The 16,646-nt window shown below is 37.2% G+C and overlaps 4 protein-coding genes and 1 pseudogene across 6 annotated transcripts in view; 2 read left to right on the top strand and 3 right to left on the bottom strand.

Annotated features, from left to right (window-relative positions):
• LOC104713227 (ER lumen protein-retaining receptor) overlaps window positions 1–539 on the bottom strand; it is a 2,553-nt gene extending 2,014 nt beyond the window's left edge. Inside the window, exon 1 of one of the 2 annotated variants that reach the window (XM_010430312.2) lies at window positions 123–539. In XM_010430312.2, the coding sequence (XP_010428614.1) occupies window positions 123–345 (223 nt within the window). In that variant the 5' untranslated portion in view covers window positions 346–539. The remainder of the gene's footprint in view (window positions 1–122) is intronic. The other variant, XM_010430311.2, reaches the window with a different exon arrangement.
• LOC104713230 lies at window positions 5,713–7,005 on the top strand. 2 transcript variants are annotated; one of them, XM_010430313.2, is made up of 3 exons: window positions 5,713–6,187; window positions 6,288–6,374; window positions 6,483–7,003. In XM_010430313.2, the coding sequence occupies exons 1-3, from the start codon at window positions 5,867–5,869 to the stop codon at window positions 6,804–6,806; spliced, it is 732 nt and encodes a 243-aa protein (XP_010428615.1). In that variant the 5' UTR covers window positions 5,713–5,866; the 3' UTR covers window positions 6,807–7,003. The 2 variants fall into 2 exon arrangements, with proteins under 2 accessions (XP_010428615.1, XP_010428616.1); XM_010430314.2 differs by lacking the exon at window positions 6,288–6,374 and having other exon boundaries at window positions 6,483–7,005.
• On the bottom strand, window positions 7,054–9,436 carry LOC104713229 (annotated as a pseudogene).
• LOC104713231 (monocopper oxidase-like protein SKS1) lies at window positions 10,739–13,438 on the bottom strand. The gene is made up of 8 exons (XM_019230240.1): window positions 13,164–13,438; window positions 12,969–13,078; window positions 12,605–12,875; window positions 12,244–12,346; window positions 11,789–12,149; window positions 11,337–11,702; window positions 11,174–11,252; window positions 10,739–11,084 (listed from the first exon to the last, which is right to left on the bottom strand). The coding sequence occupies exons 1-8, from the start codon at window positions 13,299–13,301 to the stop codon at window positions 10,875–10,877; spliced, it is 1,638 nt and encodes a 545-aa protein (XP_019085785.1). The 5' UTR covers window positions 13,302–13,438; the 3' UTR covers window positions 10,739–10,874.
• Window positions 14,739–16,646, top strand: part of LOC104713233 (thaumatin-like protein 1b) — a 2,746-nt gene continuing 838 nt past the window's right edge. Inside the window, exons 1-3 of the mRNA XM_010430317.2 lie at window positions 14,739–14,913; window positions 15,018–15,717; window positions 16,392–16,637. Coding sequence (XP_010428619.1) covers window positions 14,859–14,913; window positions 15,018–15,717; window positions 16,392–16,629 — 993 coding nt within the window. The 5' untranslated portion in view covers window positions 14,739–14,858 and the 3' untranslated portion in view covers window positions 16,630–16,637. The remainder of the gene's footprint in view (window positions 14,914–15,017; window positions 15,718–16,391; window positions 16,638–16,646) is intronic.

The raw sequence follows: 16,646 nt of genomic DNA on the forward strand, positions 1-16,646 counted from the left end.
GATCGGATCGGGACAAAAATCAAATTCAGAATCACTCATCCCCTAATCAAAGCCTAAACCAAGAAACCCTGAACTTTCAAAATCAAGAAATATCGAAACTTTGGGAAGAAATCGATGAGTACCAGCACAAGTCTTCTCCTTGGTGAGTTTGTAGATAAGGACGGAGATACCAAGGGCATGAACAGCCTCAGCAGCGACAAAGAGATTGTCGTGGTCATGAACGATCATTCTCAGCAAAACCAGAGCAGTCATGGCTGATACAACACCGAGAAAAGCTTTAACCTTTGGTGGTTGCCGGCGAACCCATGTCGTCACGGCGTGGATCGGCCTCTGCGCCGCCTTCATCTTTTTCACTTTCTTACCAAAAATAATAGAACCAGTAAAGTCGAAACCTTTAGGACCAGATCTGTCTCTTTTTCGGACCGGATTGATTATGTTGCATGATCAGGTGATTATTAGTATTCTGGATGTGGAGTGGGGAAACTGGAAAAATTGGTAACGCACGCACCCACCCCCACCTAGCCACCCCAGCTAAAAGTTACTCTCTTTTTTTTTTCTTCATACAACACAAAGTCGAAAAGTCCAACACTTTAAGACGGTGACACGTGGAGGGTTAAGTTTGTTTTAGGTGAAAATTAGATTCGTGGGTAAGCCAACGACTCTGCCTCGTCTCTTTTGTAATCCATTGAAAAACTAAAGGTGGTATTGAATCGTTTTTTTCTTTAATATATTGATTAATGTACTTTGATTTTACAATATTTGTTAAATCATGCAACCGGATTGTGTAATATTGATTCATAATTAATTTTGTGTTTTAGGCTGTTTCATGAATCCCCAAAATGATTATACCTCTTGTCAACTATAAGAAGAAAAAAAAAAAAAATTGAGAAAAGTTCAAAATCATAAGGGAACATGAATGATTTTGTCATATATTTTTAAAAGATAAATTACAGATTTAATCTCACAAGTACAAATTAGAGAGACAAAAGGCCATCAGTATAATGACAAAGCTGTAACTCTCCGCATGATAAACCCCCAACGTCCTCCACTTCATTCTTGCTCGTGTAATAAATATGTATCTTACTTGGAAACAAAACCTGGAAGATTACACAATCAGATTGTATATCATGAATCATGATCGGAAACGTTCGATAGTAATGGGTCAATGTTTTCTTGAGGTCGATATGGTGCGTTTTGATCCAAGCAGATCCATTTGAGCCACTCACCATCATCCAAAGCTCCATGTTTGGTGCAAAAGAATTGTAGTCTACTAGCCAGAGATTCCCTCTGATTCCACATAAGCTAAAACGGTGCTTAGGGTTGTCTTCAAAACATGGCGGTGGAGGCAGAACAGAAAACTTCTCTTGTTCTAAAGAGAAAGACACGATCTGTGGAACATGTTTTGTTATCCAATAAAGGAATCCATCAGCGTGAGCTGGAGGGTATGGTTCTAGAAGGTAAGGACACTCTTGTTCTTGTGATTTCCATGGTGAGATCTCGAGATGATGATTGCAGTTTCTTCCTGTGATTGTGAGAGTGAGTATCTCGAATTTGCAGATTGGGTGATAAGGAAGGAAAAACCTGATGATTTTGTATTGCAATGTTGAAGAAACGAAGCCGAAGGAGACAACAGAAGGTGAAGAAGAAGTGGAAGATTGTGATATTTTTAGGAGTTTTTGGTTAACAGGGTCGAATAGAAAATGTTCCTTGTCGATCAAGATACAGATAAACCGATGGTTAGAAGAGAAGACTCTGATTCTCTCTCCAAGGAAGCGTTTTGTGATGGGTTTTAGTGTTTGCTCATTGTCACGATAAGTGTCTGGGAGACGGTCTGTGTAAAAAGCTTTGAAAGCAGTGAGAACGGCGAGAGCGACGTCGTTGGGTTTGGTGAAGAGGAAGAGTTTGAGATATACGGTTTGGGATCCGTGGGAACCGGTGAAGGCGGTTAGGATAGAGAAGGAGTTTAGGGCATGGGGGTGGTGGAGACGGAGGAGGTAGGGTTCGGAGATTAAGGAGTTAAACTGCTTTGAAACTAATCGGAGGGTTTGTAATGTTTTGCCCGGAAGAAAAGACAAGATTTTGAGAATTACTTCAGGAGGCAGAGAAGAAGAAAACATCTCTACAAGGTAAAATGGAGAAATTATGAATGTGAGTATATTAATGATTAGTGTATGCTTGTTCGCCAAGGGTTGATCATGTTAGGAAGTTACGAGTGAGAAAATCAAGTAATTCCAATTTACTTCTTTTTTTCTAAATTTAGATTTGATAGAATCTTTTTAAATAGGGAGAGAGAGAAAAAAATGAAGTAACCTAATTGTTTTATTTTTTTAACGTTTATTCATCATCATCAAATTGTATCAAAGTTACAATTACTAGTAATATTTAAAATAGTAGTTGTAACCTAATTGTTTTATTTTTTTAACGTGTATTCATCATGTTTGTAAATATGAGCACCTCTCGTATTGTGAAATCATATTTCAGAAAAGAAAAAAAAGTAAAAGAAAAAAAGTTGTTAATCCTAATTATTAACTTGCCCGTTTATTTGTTTTTAATGTGTGTGAATGTTTTGAAAATTCAAACTCTTGCTATGAATGCTACTTCTTCATCTTCAGAAAACTAATTACTAATATTTAAAATAGTCTACTTCTATCGGTTATTTTTACAATTTCCTCTAGATTCTTCTCCACAGTACAGTTTCCCATATATTTTTTAAACTCTAAATCAAACTATTATAAATAAAAAAAAAAACAAATTATCTCGTGCGTTTTAGGCTTACACTACTACTAATCATATGATTTCAACATAACACGTTCTTTAATTATAGTGCATTCATTGGAGGGTAAAACAGTTACGAGTAGAGTTTACTAGTTTAGATTACAAACACAGGCTCTCTCTAAGAGAGCAAGGAGATGGAGGTTATGACAAATGTATGGAGGTCAGGTTTGCCACACACTAAAGAAGTACTCTCTTTGATTTTTTTGATCAAATGTTTTAACAAGGTTTTAAGCTAAAGAAGCACTTGATGTAAAAACCTTTTTTCAAATAAATTTTACATTTTGTTTTTTGTTTTTAAAGCTCTATTCTGTTGTAGACTGTAGTAATAGTCCAGTTAAGTGGACACGGTTTGCTTACTAATTGAATGCATATTTTTTTTTTTTTGAACATGTTAACAAATATTGTATGGTTAACATTTAGTTCTTGCCAAAAAAAAAAAAAAAAAATCATTTGGTTATTGACTGGTAATGTTGACTGTTATCTCTATAGTCATCCATTCTTTTTAGGAAAACAATTAAACCAAAATCTAGATTGCTTTGGTACAAGACTCGGATCAGGTCTGTAGCTTGACGAAATATCCCATTTTTATGCAGTAGTTGCAGAATATAGTAACCACACTTCGTTGACATGTCCTCGGTAAATAAATGGACACATAGAATAATTGGATATATAAATTTTGGTTCTTTTATAGAAGCAAAATTTCTTTGAGCGAGCAAATGAAACTTGGTGACCAATTTAACTCTAAACAGAAAAAACTATATATAAAAAAATTACTAACTTGTTAAACGCATCACTTCAAACATTATTTTTAATCAGAACGAAATCTAGTGAGGTATGTGAAAATTATCAGAAATAATATTGTGTTTTTTTTTTTAAAGGCTTTCAATTAAAATGCATAAAAGTAATACAGGGATATGATTTGTAGATCAGTTTTTGAAAGTAAATTAATGGGAGATTATACAATGAAGCATATTCTAAAAGGAGAGAAAGATAGAACTAGTGGAAACTGGAAATTTAATCTTCTAGCTATTTTTGGATCGATCATCTTCGACCACCGCGGCCACCACGACCACGCTTGCCTCGTCCTCTGACCGTAATCCATTGATCTTGAAGTTTTTGGGTAGGTTTGATTGTCCTTCCTCCTCGGGTACGTTGAGAGGATTCATCACCCATCTCATAACCATAATCTCCAACATCAAAGTCAGCAAATTGAGTACTTCCTACGATATTTTCCTGCACAAACTCATTTTGCAATGGACTTGAACAAGGGGGAGAAAATGGGACAGTTACCATTGGAGAAGATGACAATACAACTTCAGTATGGATGGGAATAGGGTTGCATAAGGCAGTGGTGTTGGTTGTAGTTTCAACTGTAGTAGGAGCTTCAACGGTAGTCTCAACAAGAGCAGCTTCAACTGAGAGAGTAGGGGAGACATATGTGCAGGCAGAAACAGAACCTGCACCTAGCACTGCAGCAACTGGGGATGCACAATTAACAAGATTTTCATGTGCAACAATGGGAGTAGGAATACATGAGGTTTCGGCAGCCTCAACAAGGGGTGTTTGGGGAATTTTATTACCTTCAACAACAACTGGAATTACATCAACCTTAGAGGCCAAATTAGAGATAGAACCTGCTTGAGAGAGGAGAAGACATCTAGTTTCTTTATGGCCTACAAAACCACATTTACTATATTTTGATGGAAGCCAAGAATACTCCACATCCACCATAAAGACATAGCCTCTTTTATCCTCGACCGCAATTCTATGTGGAAATCCTTTTTCTAGCTCAACTTCAACCATGAGCTTAGCCACTCCCATTAGAGAAGGATTCAGCCTTGGTTTATCAGTAGCCATAGGTTCACCTAAACCCGAAGCTATCCAACTGATTCCCCAGTGCGTGCGAATAAAGACGACTAGGGATGTTTTTTAGTGTGACCCAGACCGGGACAGATGTGATCTCTGGCAGAGCTAATGTATCAGCAGAAGTCCAAGGAGCAACAAACATGATGCAGCTATCAATGTGCCATAAACCGCGCTGTAAAACCCAAGCTCTAGTTGGTGCATCCGGAATATGAAATAAATAAGAGGATTCCCCAAGTTTTCGTAAGAAAATCTTACACTTTCTCCCCCAAATTCTATTAGTCACTACATTGATGAGACCTCCATATGGTGTAAGGCAACGATTAAACTGACCTATAACATATTCTTGTTGATTCTCAAGTCCTCTCAACAAGACATGGTTTGGAATGTGTACCTTGGGAGTGCCATCTTCCATGTAAGTTGGTGTTGTTGTTCGATGGAGATTTCAGATCGAAGGGTCCATCTTTGCTGCCTATGGAAAGCGTAGTTGTCCATTCTCTTTAATCGCTAGAGGAAGAATGTCTAATTCTGGATCGGATTTGCCTCTTTCCATTGGAATCAGAGTTTCATGACGGAAAGGCTCAGCTTCCGGGATGATTTTAGGCGGTTTTGCCCATGCTCCAATGGTGGGAACAAATGGAGTAGAGACAGGAACTGCCGGAAGCAGAGATGAGGAATGTAAGGTTTGAGTCACATCTTCCGTCGCGAGAAGAGAATTCAGAGCGTCTGACGAGAATCGGTGGCAACAGAATCCATCAAGTCAAGGAGGAGAGACTAAATGGCTCACCGGAGAAGAGATTACCGGAATCAGTCAGTGACAAATAATATTGTGTTTAGAAAAATAAAAGCAAACTTAGCATTTTTGGCGATTAATTCGATTTCTTTTTCTTCCAAAATTGACAAAAAATGTTAAATGGCTAAAAAGTTAATTACAACGAAAACAAGAAACCCAAAAATCAAAAGTAAGAAACAAAAAAATGTACTGACACGTGTCATAAAGCTAGACCATCAACACTACGAGATATATGTGAAAAAAAAAACAAATAAAACGAAACCAAATCTTCAGAAAAAGATTTAACTCTCATAAGTCATATTATTAACCCAATCGTTTCAAGCAGCCGAAGAGAAGAGAAGAGAAGAGAGAGACAGACTCCTTCCCAAAAAAAAAAAAATCATTCGTGTCTCTTCCCTCATTCACAGATTCACTACTAAAAAAAAAACCACAACAATGTCGAAGAAGAAGAAACAGAGTCTATCAATGGAAGAAGAGCACTGTGCTAAAGGCAAAGGCAAGAACGAAGATTCCTATTTCGATAGAATTGACTACGAAGTTTCTTCAGTCTTATTGCAACTTTCGCATCCTGTTGTATTCTCCTCCTCCTCCTCTTCTGATTTTTCTCCTCCTTTGTTCCATAAATGGGGTCGCACTAAAAAGAGGTCTTCGTCTTCTTCTTCTTCGTCTCCTGTGATAAAATCGGTCGGCGATTTGGGAAGTAATTCGAGTTCTTCGTGCTTAACCGGTGAGGCCAAGAAAACCAATTCTCAAACCGTAAGTTCTTATTATTATTTCTGGTTTAAATTGTTTGACAAAATTGTTATGTAATTTGCATAAATCAATCTGATGTGTCGAGTTGGTTGCTAAACGACAGATTAAAAAAGGTTTAGAAGAAGAATTCTTTTGTACGAAAAACCAGACATCATCTTCTCAGTTTAACACATCCTGTTCTGTTCTCGAGGTGTTTTTTATATTTTCTTTATTTTCCTTTTATTCTTTTGGGAAATGTAAAGGTTTATTAATATTTGTTTCCATATTTGATAAATATTTGGTGAATGGAATATTACAGGCGGAGATGGGTTTACTTAGGGCGCAAGTTGGGTTAATAGCCCAGCCCATTAGAGTTGATTCAAATCTGCGACCGTTGATATCTGTTCATCGTACGGTTAACGTGAGTGATATCGAACGACGTAGCGGTATTGATCTGAACCTTCTTCCAGCTGCAGAGGAAGGTGCTAACGAACTCTTCCCATTGGTTGGTTTTGAGAGAGTGACATCATCATCATCAGCAAGTAAAATCCAAGCAGCTGCTCAAGCAAGACAAAGAAGATTAGGTTTGATTCGATCCAAGAAGGTTTACACTAGATTCATCCCCTCGTACCAACTCAAGTAGGGATTGGTAATTTTTTCTAAATTGTAACCTTTTTTATTTTCTTTTTTTTGGGAGCTTTCTCTACCTTCCTAGTGCCTAGATATATATCAGAAAAATGTACTAGGATTTTGATACGAATATTCTCAACCAAAATTGCAAGTTTCCATTGGGAAAAATGCAAAAGTATTGGTTGTGTATAATTTTATAAATGCAGTTTTAAAAGGATTCTAAGAATCCTTTATTTTATTTTATTTATGAGAGCTTAAAAGAGAGATACATTGACGAATTATTATTACAAACAATGCAAATGGCAAATACAATAAGAGAACCACAAAGTAGTAATAGTAGTAGTAGGCATAGAGAGAAAGAGAGCTTTCAAGATTGGGTTTGTGTTTTCTCAATCTGAAATCAAGATTCGTAAACTTCTTCTTCCTCTTCATCCTCGTACTCACCTTCTTCATCAGCAGTAGCATCTTGGTATTGCTGGTATTCAGCGACGAGATCATTCATGTTGCTTTCAGCTTCAGTGAACTCCATCTCGTCCATTCCTTCTCCTGTATACCAATGAAGGAAAGCTTTTCTCCTGAACATGGCTGTGAACTGCTCGCTCACTCTCCTAAACATTTCCTGGATCGAAGTCGAGTTTCCTACAAACGTTGAAGCCATTTTGATTCCGGTTGGTGGGATGTCGCAGACGCTGGACTTGACGTTGTTTGGGATCCATTCAACGAAGTAGGATGAGTTCTTGTTCTGGACGTTCAATATCTGTTCGTCAACTTCTTTTGTGCTCATCTTTCCTCTGAACATGGCCGAGGCTGTGAGGTAACGTCCGTGGCGTGGATCAGCTGCGCACATCATGTTCTTGGCGTCCCACATTTGCTGCGTCAGCTCGGGGACTGTGAGAGAGATGTACTGTTGAGAGCCACGGGAAGTGAGAGGCGCGAAACCAACCATGAAGAAATGAAGACGTGGGAATGGGATAAGGTTCACGGCGAGTTTCCTTAGGTCAGAGTTGAGTTGTCCAGGGAACCTTAAAGAGCAAGTCACACCACTCATTGTTGCAGAGATCAAGTGGTTCAAGTCTCCAACTGCAAATGTATATACATATATGATCGTCTCAGGATTTAAGAGAGAACATTAATTAGCTTTATTGGACACAAAACTTGGTACTTACAGCTAGGAGTGCTGAGTTTGAGAGTGCGGAAACAGATATCATAGAGAGCTTCGTTGTCGAGGACCATGCATTCATCAGCGTTCTCTACAAGCTGGTGGACTGAAAGAGTAGCATTGTAAGGCTCAACGACTGTATCTGAGACCTTTGGAGATGGGAAAACAGAGAATGTGAGCATCATCCTGTCCGGGTACTCCTCACGGATCTTTGATATCAACAGAGTTCCCATTCCTGAACCTGTGCCTCCTCCGAGAGAGTGGCATACTTGAAACCCTGTAACAATGTATCCGTAATGTCACTTGAATTGCAACTAAACATAGTCCAAATAGCAAGTTTGATAAAAGGACTTGTCTTTTATGTCCAGACCAGATCCAAAAAAGTAATGAGATGTTATTCTATATGAAACCAATCATGTCCCATTTGCCTATTCAATCATCTCTCAAATATGATCTGTTTCACCTCGATAGAGTCAACAACACAACAGTATTCTCTAAAGTGCTGAATTGCTGATTAAAAAATTCGATATGGTTAAGGTTCACGTGATATTATAACTTTTGATCCACTGTCACAAAACATTAGGGGCCACAATAACACTACCGCCAAATTAGGATATTGTTCAATGTCGTTTGAAAAACAAGTAGACAAAATCTAATTGCTGGGTCAATCATTAAGTGGTAACGGGCTCAGTCTCAACATGAATTAACATCTGATTCTTTAACAATATGAATTATTGAAACAGAAGCACCGACTCACTCCACGAGCAAAACAAAATCGAAGGATCATGTTCTTGATGAGATAAATGTTAAGAAACATATCAAAAACAATTTTTCAAAGAGATCAACAAGTGCAATGCGAGGATGATCAAGATTCAAGAACATAGAAAAAATAAGTGAATTCGAGATCAACGGTTACTAAACATGCAAGAGTCACGATATATAAATGATAGAAACCAAAAGAATGATTGAGATATATATATATACCTTGAAGGCAATCACAGTTCTCAGCCTCCTTACGAACAACATCAAGAACAGCATCAATAAGCTAAGCACCTTCGGTATAATGACCTTTCGCCCAGTTGTTACCAGCACCAGACTGACCAAAAACAAAGTTATCAGGACGAAATATCTGACCATAGGCGCCGGATCTGATACTATCCATAGTACCAGGCTCAAGATCCATGAGAACAGCACGAGGAACATATCTACCACCAGATGCTTCATTGTAATAAACGTTGATACGTTCGAGCTGGAGATCAGCGGAGTCACCGTTGTAACGTCCCGTGGGATCAACGCCGTGTTCGTCGCAGATAACTTCCCAGAATTTGGAACCGATTTGGTTACCGCATTGGCCACCTTGCACGTGAAGGATCTCTCTCATGATGATCGATAAAAGATTTGAGATCTGAGACGAGAGAAGAGTGAAGAGAATAAGAAGGCGAGAGAGAGAGAGAGAGAGAGAGAGAGAAGCGGGAGAGTGACAACGTTGACAGAGGGGGGGAAGAAGATGGATCTTGCCAGCTATAACCGTTTCTTCTTCTTCCTCTGTTTTTTTTTCACTGCACCCTAATTGTTTTTTTTATATATATATACCAATATATCATTTATTTAACAAAAGAAAATAATAAAACCTTGATATTGAAAATTCTTTGAAAGGAAAATGAATAATACATCATACCAATATATAATTAATTTTATTTAAGATGATTTGGAAATTATAAATTAAAAATAAATGTGATATCTTTATTTTCTTCTTATACAGATAATATCATTAAATTTTACTATTGACTATTATAGATTTTAATCAACATCAATAGTATTTTTTTAGCTTTTTTTTCTTTGTTTTTGGACTTTGTTAGATTTTCTTAAAGTTCCAAATAAATCATGGTCTGAAATGAGCCATTAAAAATATCAATATTTTCACTAATTAAAATGTCTACATACATTGATAGAGAAGAAATCACATTATGGCTGTTATTTGTTAGACTCGTTTTCAGACCTTTGAATCCACTAATGACGAGTCTTCTTCTAATTTTTGAACTATAACCATAGAAACAGTAACATATACTTATGCATTACAAGATGGGTGCGAAATGTATTCAATAACTTGTCTTGAGTCTCTTAGTTGTTTTAAGTGACATAGCACATGTAGCTAGATGTAATAAACGATTTGGAGATCTTGAATAAGTATGTCTATTTCTACGTAAACGATAAAACACAATAATTGAAATTTGAAAATCGGTTGAATTATCATGGTATAAAAATATCCTCACACCAATTGAGTTTGGATCTATCATGCAAATACTATTGATAACAAAACAAAATATAAAGAATTATATGTACTCATATAGAAAAATAATAATGTCATAGCACATGTAGTTAGATAGATTTAGACTGTAGTAAGATCTGAGATTTGATCCAATTATTTTGGTTTTATTTTTATGTCAAGTTCGATCTACTGTTTTTATACGTAACGTCAAGATCAATAATTGAACTTGTAAAAAACCGATCCTATTTTTTATTTTCTTTTTTAAACATATTATTGTTTCCAACCACTTGTTCTTGGTAAAATTACTTGCTCCCAACTTCTTGTAAAAATGTCACTGAAGGGAACACAGAGGATATGGGAGCACGTTTCTATCATTTTCCTATTGGTACAAAAAAATAATACAGAAGTGATGTGACAAATATATAGATTCAGTCATAACAGACCTAGGCTGGGCCTTGTTTTGTAGATAACAATTCTGCAAGCCTATTAACCAAAACGGCATCGTTTAGCAGTGGAACTTCTCACAACGGTCGTCTGATTCTAGTAGTGATGCTGACCGATCCTAAATACTTTCTGATGATTATAAAAGTTCATTTCTTTCAAGTTTAAATCGTTTTTACTGCTTTTTAAAAATTATTAAAAACAATTAATTATCAAAGAACTCTGCCACATCGGATGACATTTTCCGGTATCGGATTTTCATCTCTAACCGGAATATTCGAAGGATCTTCTTGTCCTTCACCTTTAACTCTCATATAAAGCTCTTGACCAAGATACCACTGCTCTGCTTTCTGTGATCTCACATTCCACATTCCTTGATTATCCATTGCTATTAGTATTGCTGCCCACGAATATGGATATACCTAAACCCCAAAAAAGGAAAAAAAAACAAACTAAACTCTCTAGTCTAAATTCTAATACGTTAATTACGAAGATTATAATTTGATTTAACCTGAACTGTTGACCGTGAAACAGCATCCACTAAGTTATATCCAGCTCTTTTGCTCTCAGACCAAGCTCCAAATCCATATCTTAACATCAACTCAAATAAAGATTAGTACACTTAATTAATCATATGAACAGATATGATTTCGATTATGACATGTAATTTTTACCCGACGACGAAGAAATTGTAACCATCGATGTGGTAACTCTGCAATTCAAACAGGGGATTCTGGAACACGATATGGACGAAATCTCTGTAACGTATATCGACCACTGAGGTGCCTAGACTCGGTGTTTTGTTCGTAGGGTAATTCGGGAACATGTTGGGGATGATCGTGTCGTTTAGTTGGAAATGGTCAACGAGCTTTAACGGTGTTTCGGGGTAGACAAACGAAACACCGTTTATTGTGTAACGGAGTCTGCCGGACGATAGCATGACGTCGTTGTGTAATAATATCGTTCTGGCTACCTTTATACGTCCGTAGTGGTACGAACCTTGTGGGTTCGTTCTTGCCGCTCCAACGTTTAGGTCCATTCTGTGGTGTCACACTTACACTTATTACTTATTACTTATTACTTATTAGTCAAGAATATGAAACTAAAAACTGATCCGAGAGAATACCTGATGGATAGGGCTTGTTCAACTGAGGAAGCGTAATCCCACGAAGCAGGTGCGAGTGGGACTGATCCGACCGGGTCGAGTGGAGAGTTGGGATATCGAATTAAAGCTATACCGCCAAGGTAGTAATCAGTGAACCGGGCTGTTGCCAGTATGTAGTAGGCGCGGTTTATACCAACCGGGTCGGTTTTAGCGGTGACGAGAACAGAGTATGATTGACCCACGTGGATGTCCAGGCTCGAGTAAACACGTTTCTGAACATACGTACCCTCTGTCTCAACTAGAAGCATATCATGGTCTTGGATCCTGAAGTTTACACATGTTTTGAGACCCACGTTTGATATTCTTAGCCTATACATTTTACCTGCCATTAAGCACAAAACAAAAGGTACATTGGTCTGTTATTAGACAATTAAACAAAACGTACATTTGTGTAATATATTAAGAAAAAAACTCACCTGGTTCAAATGCAAAGAAGGTCTCTTCAGGACCACGCCCGTTAATAAGAATACCATCAGGAGTTGGCAAACTGTGACCGGTGTCAAGTGAAGCTCTCAAATCCTTTCATCAAACCATTTGCAAAACAAATTACTTGTGTTATGCAAATCAAACCCAAACATCTTTAAAAAAAAAAAAAAAACTACACAATATTTTTAAAAATTAAATTAAAAAGAAAGATAATAATCCACCTTTATTTTCATCAAGCACATAAATTATCAATTTAGTATAAGTAAATATATTTTTGTTAAAAAATTAATATAGGAGATTACTTTGGAGTTTGGATGGTAATGGTATACGGTAAAATAAAACAAAACTTACCGTATGGTCGGCATAGAACCAATCTCCTACCAAGATGTCGTATTCAGAGTCGGGCGTTGGGAACGGAACCGGCACAAGTTCCGGGGTATTGATTCTAATAGAACCGTATCCTCCGGCAGCTTTCTGAAGTAGAAGCGACGGAAAGTAAAAGTAGCTTCCGATCTGATCCTTCACCTGAAAACTGTACGTCCAATTTGTCCCCGGTAGTATGGGACAGTTTGTCCCTCGAACTCCATCTTGCCACGAGTTCTTCCGCAATTGTAATCCATTCCTTTAATTTTTTATATATACAGGTTTTGATAACAAATATGGCTAAACCAAAACCAATTCAAAAACACACCTAAAGTAAGTGTGAAATATTTACCATGTCATAAGAAAGGGTTCGTTCAAATTGTTGAAAATGTTGACGATGATGATATCGTTTGCTGTTGCATTAAGGATCGGTCCAGGAAACATGTCGTTGATCACTATGATCTGTTGATTGATCATGTATTAATGACTTAAAAAATCATACTTCTAAACAAAACAAATAAAACATAAAACGAATCATCGATGGAACCTGCTTGTTGCCTCCAAGAATGGAACGTTGAGAATAAGAGACGACCCATTGATACGATACGATAGGTGCAAACGCATAGCTCAACTCCAAGACGACCAAAAAAGTCAGAACCAACACCTCAACAATGACATGTCTCATTGCGAAAGATTGACTTACGAAAAAATATATATATATGGAAATCAAAGAACTTTGAGATGTTTGTGCTGTGTTTAAGGCAAGAAATTAGCTACATGTTTTCTTTGAAACGATAAATTCGATGATAATAATCATTTAGCTGTTTGAGTTAACGCTTATTTTGTGTGCTATTCTGAATATGGAATATGATCAAAAGAGTTCATGCAGTCTGCATTTTCAACCTAATTTATGGGCAGCACATTTGTGCTTTTTGATGAAATTCTGGTAGGCTTATTCATTCTACTTAACCAAAAAGGCCCATTAAATATTTTATCGTATCTAACTTATGAATATATTGTACGCATGAAACTGGTTTATTGTAATGTGACGGACGAAAAGAAAAATAAAACGTGAGGGAAGACGATGGCTTACGAAATATTGTAAAGTGGATGTGACCTGTCCGAATACAAAATTACAAAAACGGTCGCTATTTAGTCGTACAAAAAAAAACGCAAGCAATTATTGAAAAACTATTTTATCACTTTTTCACATCTTCTTTAATCTTTCACAGTTCACACACCACGTCTTTTGAACACAGTAAAACGTAACAATAATTTAACTTTTGACAAAAATATCTAGCACATAATTTTTGGGTGTTTTGTGTATGTCGTAGTTCGTTGCAATTGATCAATCAAACAAGCAAGGCAAAGATATTATATTGCACAAAACATTTTTATTACAAGGAAGATATTATATGGATCCTCCAATATAAATTACAGGGCCCGCGACTATCATCAAAGACGTTGAAACGTCCACTAGTCGTACCCTAGCTAGTTGTTAATTAAAATGAAGTGATAGTTTTATAAAATCATATGGTTTTGGACTCTTGAAGCTCGTCATCATTTTGAACTAGACCCTTCTTACTAGTTCTCATTGTTTAGACTTTAGATGGAAATCACATAATCAATCTCTACTGAAAATTCCTATAAAATCATAGAAAGAAAAAGAACGTAATACTGTTTTTGCACGTCTACGTGGTTTACAAATCTTAATCGCGTAACTATACAGTAAAGTTAAAAGAATCTTGAAAAAAATATATGAATTACTTTACGTTTTTGTAGATACTTTTAAAATCAAAAGTGAACGTCAAAAGGTAGAGTTGGATATTTTCGTTGAAAAAATTATCAATCAAACTCGGACAAACACAATTAGTGGTAATTTAACTATTCTCGAATCAGTCTAACCCATTATAGTATAGTGCTTATAATTATGTCTATTAGTATTAAAGTAATAGCTATATATATTTTTTTAATCTCAACGGTTAAAATTTTTATAAACCAATTAGGTGTAACCACGTAAGCAGTCGTACCATAAGCCACCAACCAACACATACACCTGATTATTACCAATAGATAAAGCCAACGGAATATGCTATCTCTATAAATCACACATCGTCTTCTTCATCTCTCTTTCGCTCTCTCTCAGACTCCTCTGTTCTACATTAAATAAAACTACAACAAAGAAGAAGAAGACGAAACAGAGCATTAAGATCCTTAACAAATCTTCTTCTTCTTTGTTCCAATGGCTCTTCCGTTGCCATTGATCTTACTTACCCTCTCCCATTTGTTCGTTTCTGGTAACGAATCTTCAATTTAAGTAATGATTTTAATAAAAAATACTGTGACTATAATAAGATGATTTTGATTTTATTTTTTTTCGGGTATTTATTTAAATTCACAGGAGTTAGATCAACGAGCTTCGTAATGGTGAACAAATGCGAATACACAGTCTGGCCTGGACTTTTATCAAACGCCGGAGTTCCACCGCTTCCGACGACCGGATTCGTACTCCAAAAAGGCGAAGAGCGAACCATCATAGCTCCGACTTCATGGGGAGGACGTTTCTGGGGAAGAACTCAATGCACCACCGACGGCGGTAAATTCACTTGTCTCACCGGAGATTGCGGATCCGGTACCGTCGAATGCTCCGGATCCGGAGCCACGCCTCCCGCGACGCTAGCGGAGTTCACGTTAGACGGATCCGGTGGTCTAGATTTCTACGACGTGAGTCTCGTCGACGGTTACAACGTCCCGATGCTGGTGGTTCCTCAGGGAGGTTCCGGTTTGAACTGTAGCAGCACCGGATGCGTCGTGGATCTGAACGGTTCGTGTCCGTCGGAGCTTAAAGTGACGAGTTTGGACGGCGGAGGGAAACAGTCCATGGGGTGTAAAAGCGCGTGCGAAGCTTTCCGTACGCCGGAGTACTGTTGCAGCGGGGCCTTCGGTACGCCTGACACGTGTAAACCGTCGTCGTACTCGGTGGTGTTTAAAACCGCGTGTCCACGTGCTTACAGCTACGCTTACGATGATCAGAGTAGTACCTTCACATGCGCCGACTCCCCTAATTACGTCATCACGTTTTGCCCTTCCCCTAACACCAGGTTTGTAATTCCCTTCTTATCCTTTAGTGAATAGTTTGTTTATTATGATGATTAAGGTTAGGTGTGAGGGTATTTTCGTCAATTACATCAGACAACATATTTACTAACCATTAATTACCTTTTTTGTTTACCGTGCAATTGAAGTAACTGAGATTTTTGTTTTTTGCCAATTATATAGGATAAAATAAGAATCTACACTATAGGATAGGACTTTGCTTTATACTGCAAAAAAAAAAAGGAAATGTGTGTTCTTTAGGATTTACTCCCTCTGTTTCATTCTAGCCTAATTTTTTTGTTTCAAAATAAGTGTCATTTTAGATTTTCAATGTAAAATTAAGCATAAATTTCCAACTTTAACCTCATATTCATTGAAGAATATCAAAAGTCAATTTCAATTTTAAGGGTATAAAAGATATTTTAATATGTTTTTTTAATTTGTGTGTAAAGTGTCAAAATGACACTTATTATGAAACAGAGAGAATATTTTTATTTTATTTACAAATTTGTTTTTATAACCATCCTCGAATTGTGGATAGATTTATTGGGATGTGGATCTTTAACGGTCCTGTGAGATTTTTTATTTTGTTAATATCGTGTCCAATTTCGAGGGGACGCGTGGCAGAATCACTTACACATGTATATTGAACGGCTATGATTTTGTTTTTGTTTATCAGTCAAAAATCATCACAAGATCAGAGCCCAGATCCTAAAACGACGACGCCCTCAGGAACTACGACTCCAGCCGGAGATAGTAGTAGTAGTACGACGTGGTCGCCGGTGGATACATCGATGATATACGAAGGAGCTTTGGATCAGAGCAAAGGATCACCGTCCAGTTATCATGTTTCTTCGTTATGTGGAATCACAGTCACTCTTGCGCTGGCCTTTTGTCGGATGTGGTCGCTCTTTTGACCTAACCTCTTTTTTTT

Source organism: Camelina sativa, chromosome 9, assembly GCF_000633955.1.
Source record: "Camelina sativa cultivar DH55 chromosome 9, Cs, whole genome shotgun sequence".
Classification (NCBI taxonomy): domain Eukaryota; kingdom Viridiplantae; phylum Streptophyta; class Magnoliopsida; order Brassicales; family Brassicaceae; genus Camelina; species Camelina sativa.

Bases quoted from the DNA above. Each gene is read 5' to 3' on its own strand.
- LOC104713231 (XM_019230240.1), bottom strand. From the start codon at position 13,301: ATGAGACATGTCATTGTTGAGGTGTTGGTTCTGACTTTTTTGGTCGTC. The intron at 12,150-12,243 runs GTGAGTTTTTTT...GCTTAATGGCAG, and splicing joins CTTCTTTGCATTTGAACCAG to GTAAAATGTATAGGCTAAGA. The intron at 11,253-11,336 runs GTAAAAATTACA...GTTGATGTTAAG, and splicing joins TACAATTTCTTCGTCGTCGG to ATATGGATTTGGAGCTTGGT.
- LOC104713230 (XM_010430313.2), top strand. From the start codon at position 5,867: ATGTCGAAGAAGAAGAAACAGAGTCTATCAATGGAAGAAGAGCACTGT. The intron at 6,188-6,287 runs GTAAGTTCTTAT...GCTAAACGACAG, and splicing joins AGAAAACCAATTCTCAAACC to ATTAAAAAAGGTTTAGAAGA. The intron at 6,375-6,482 runs GTGTTTTTTATA...GGAATATTACAG, and splicing joins CATCCTGTTCTGTTCTCGAG to GCGGAGATGGGTTTACTTAG.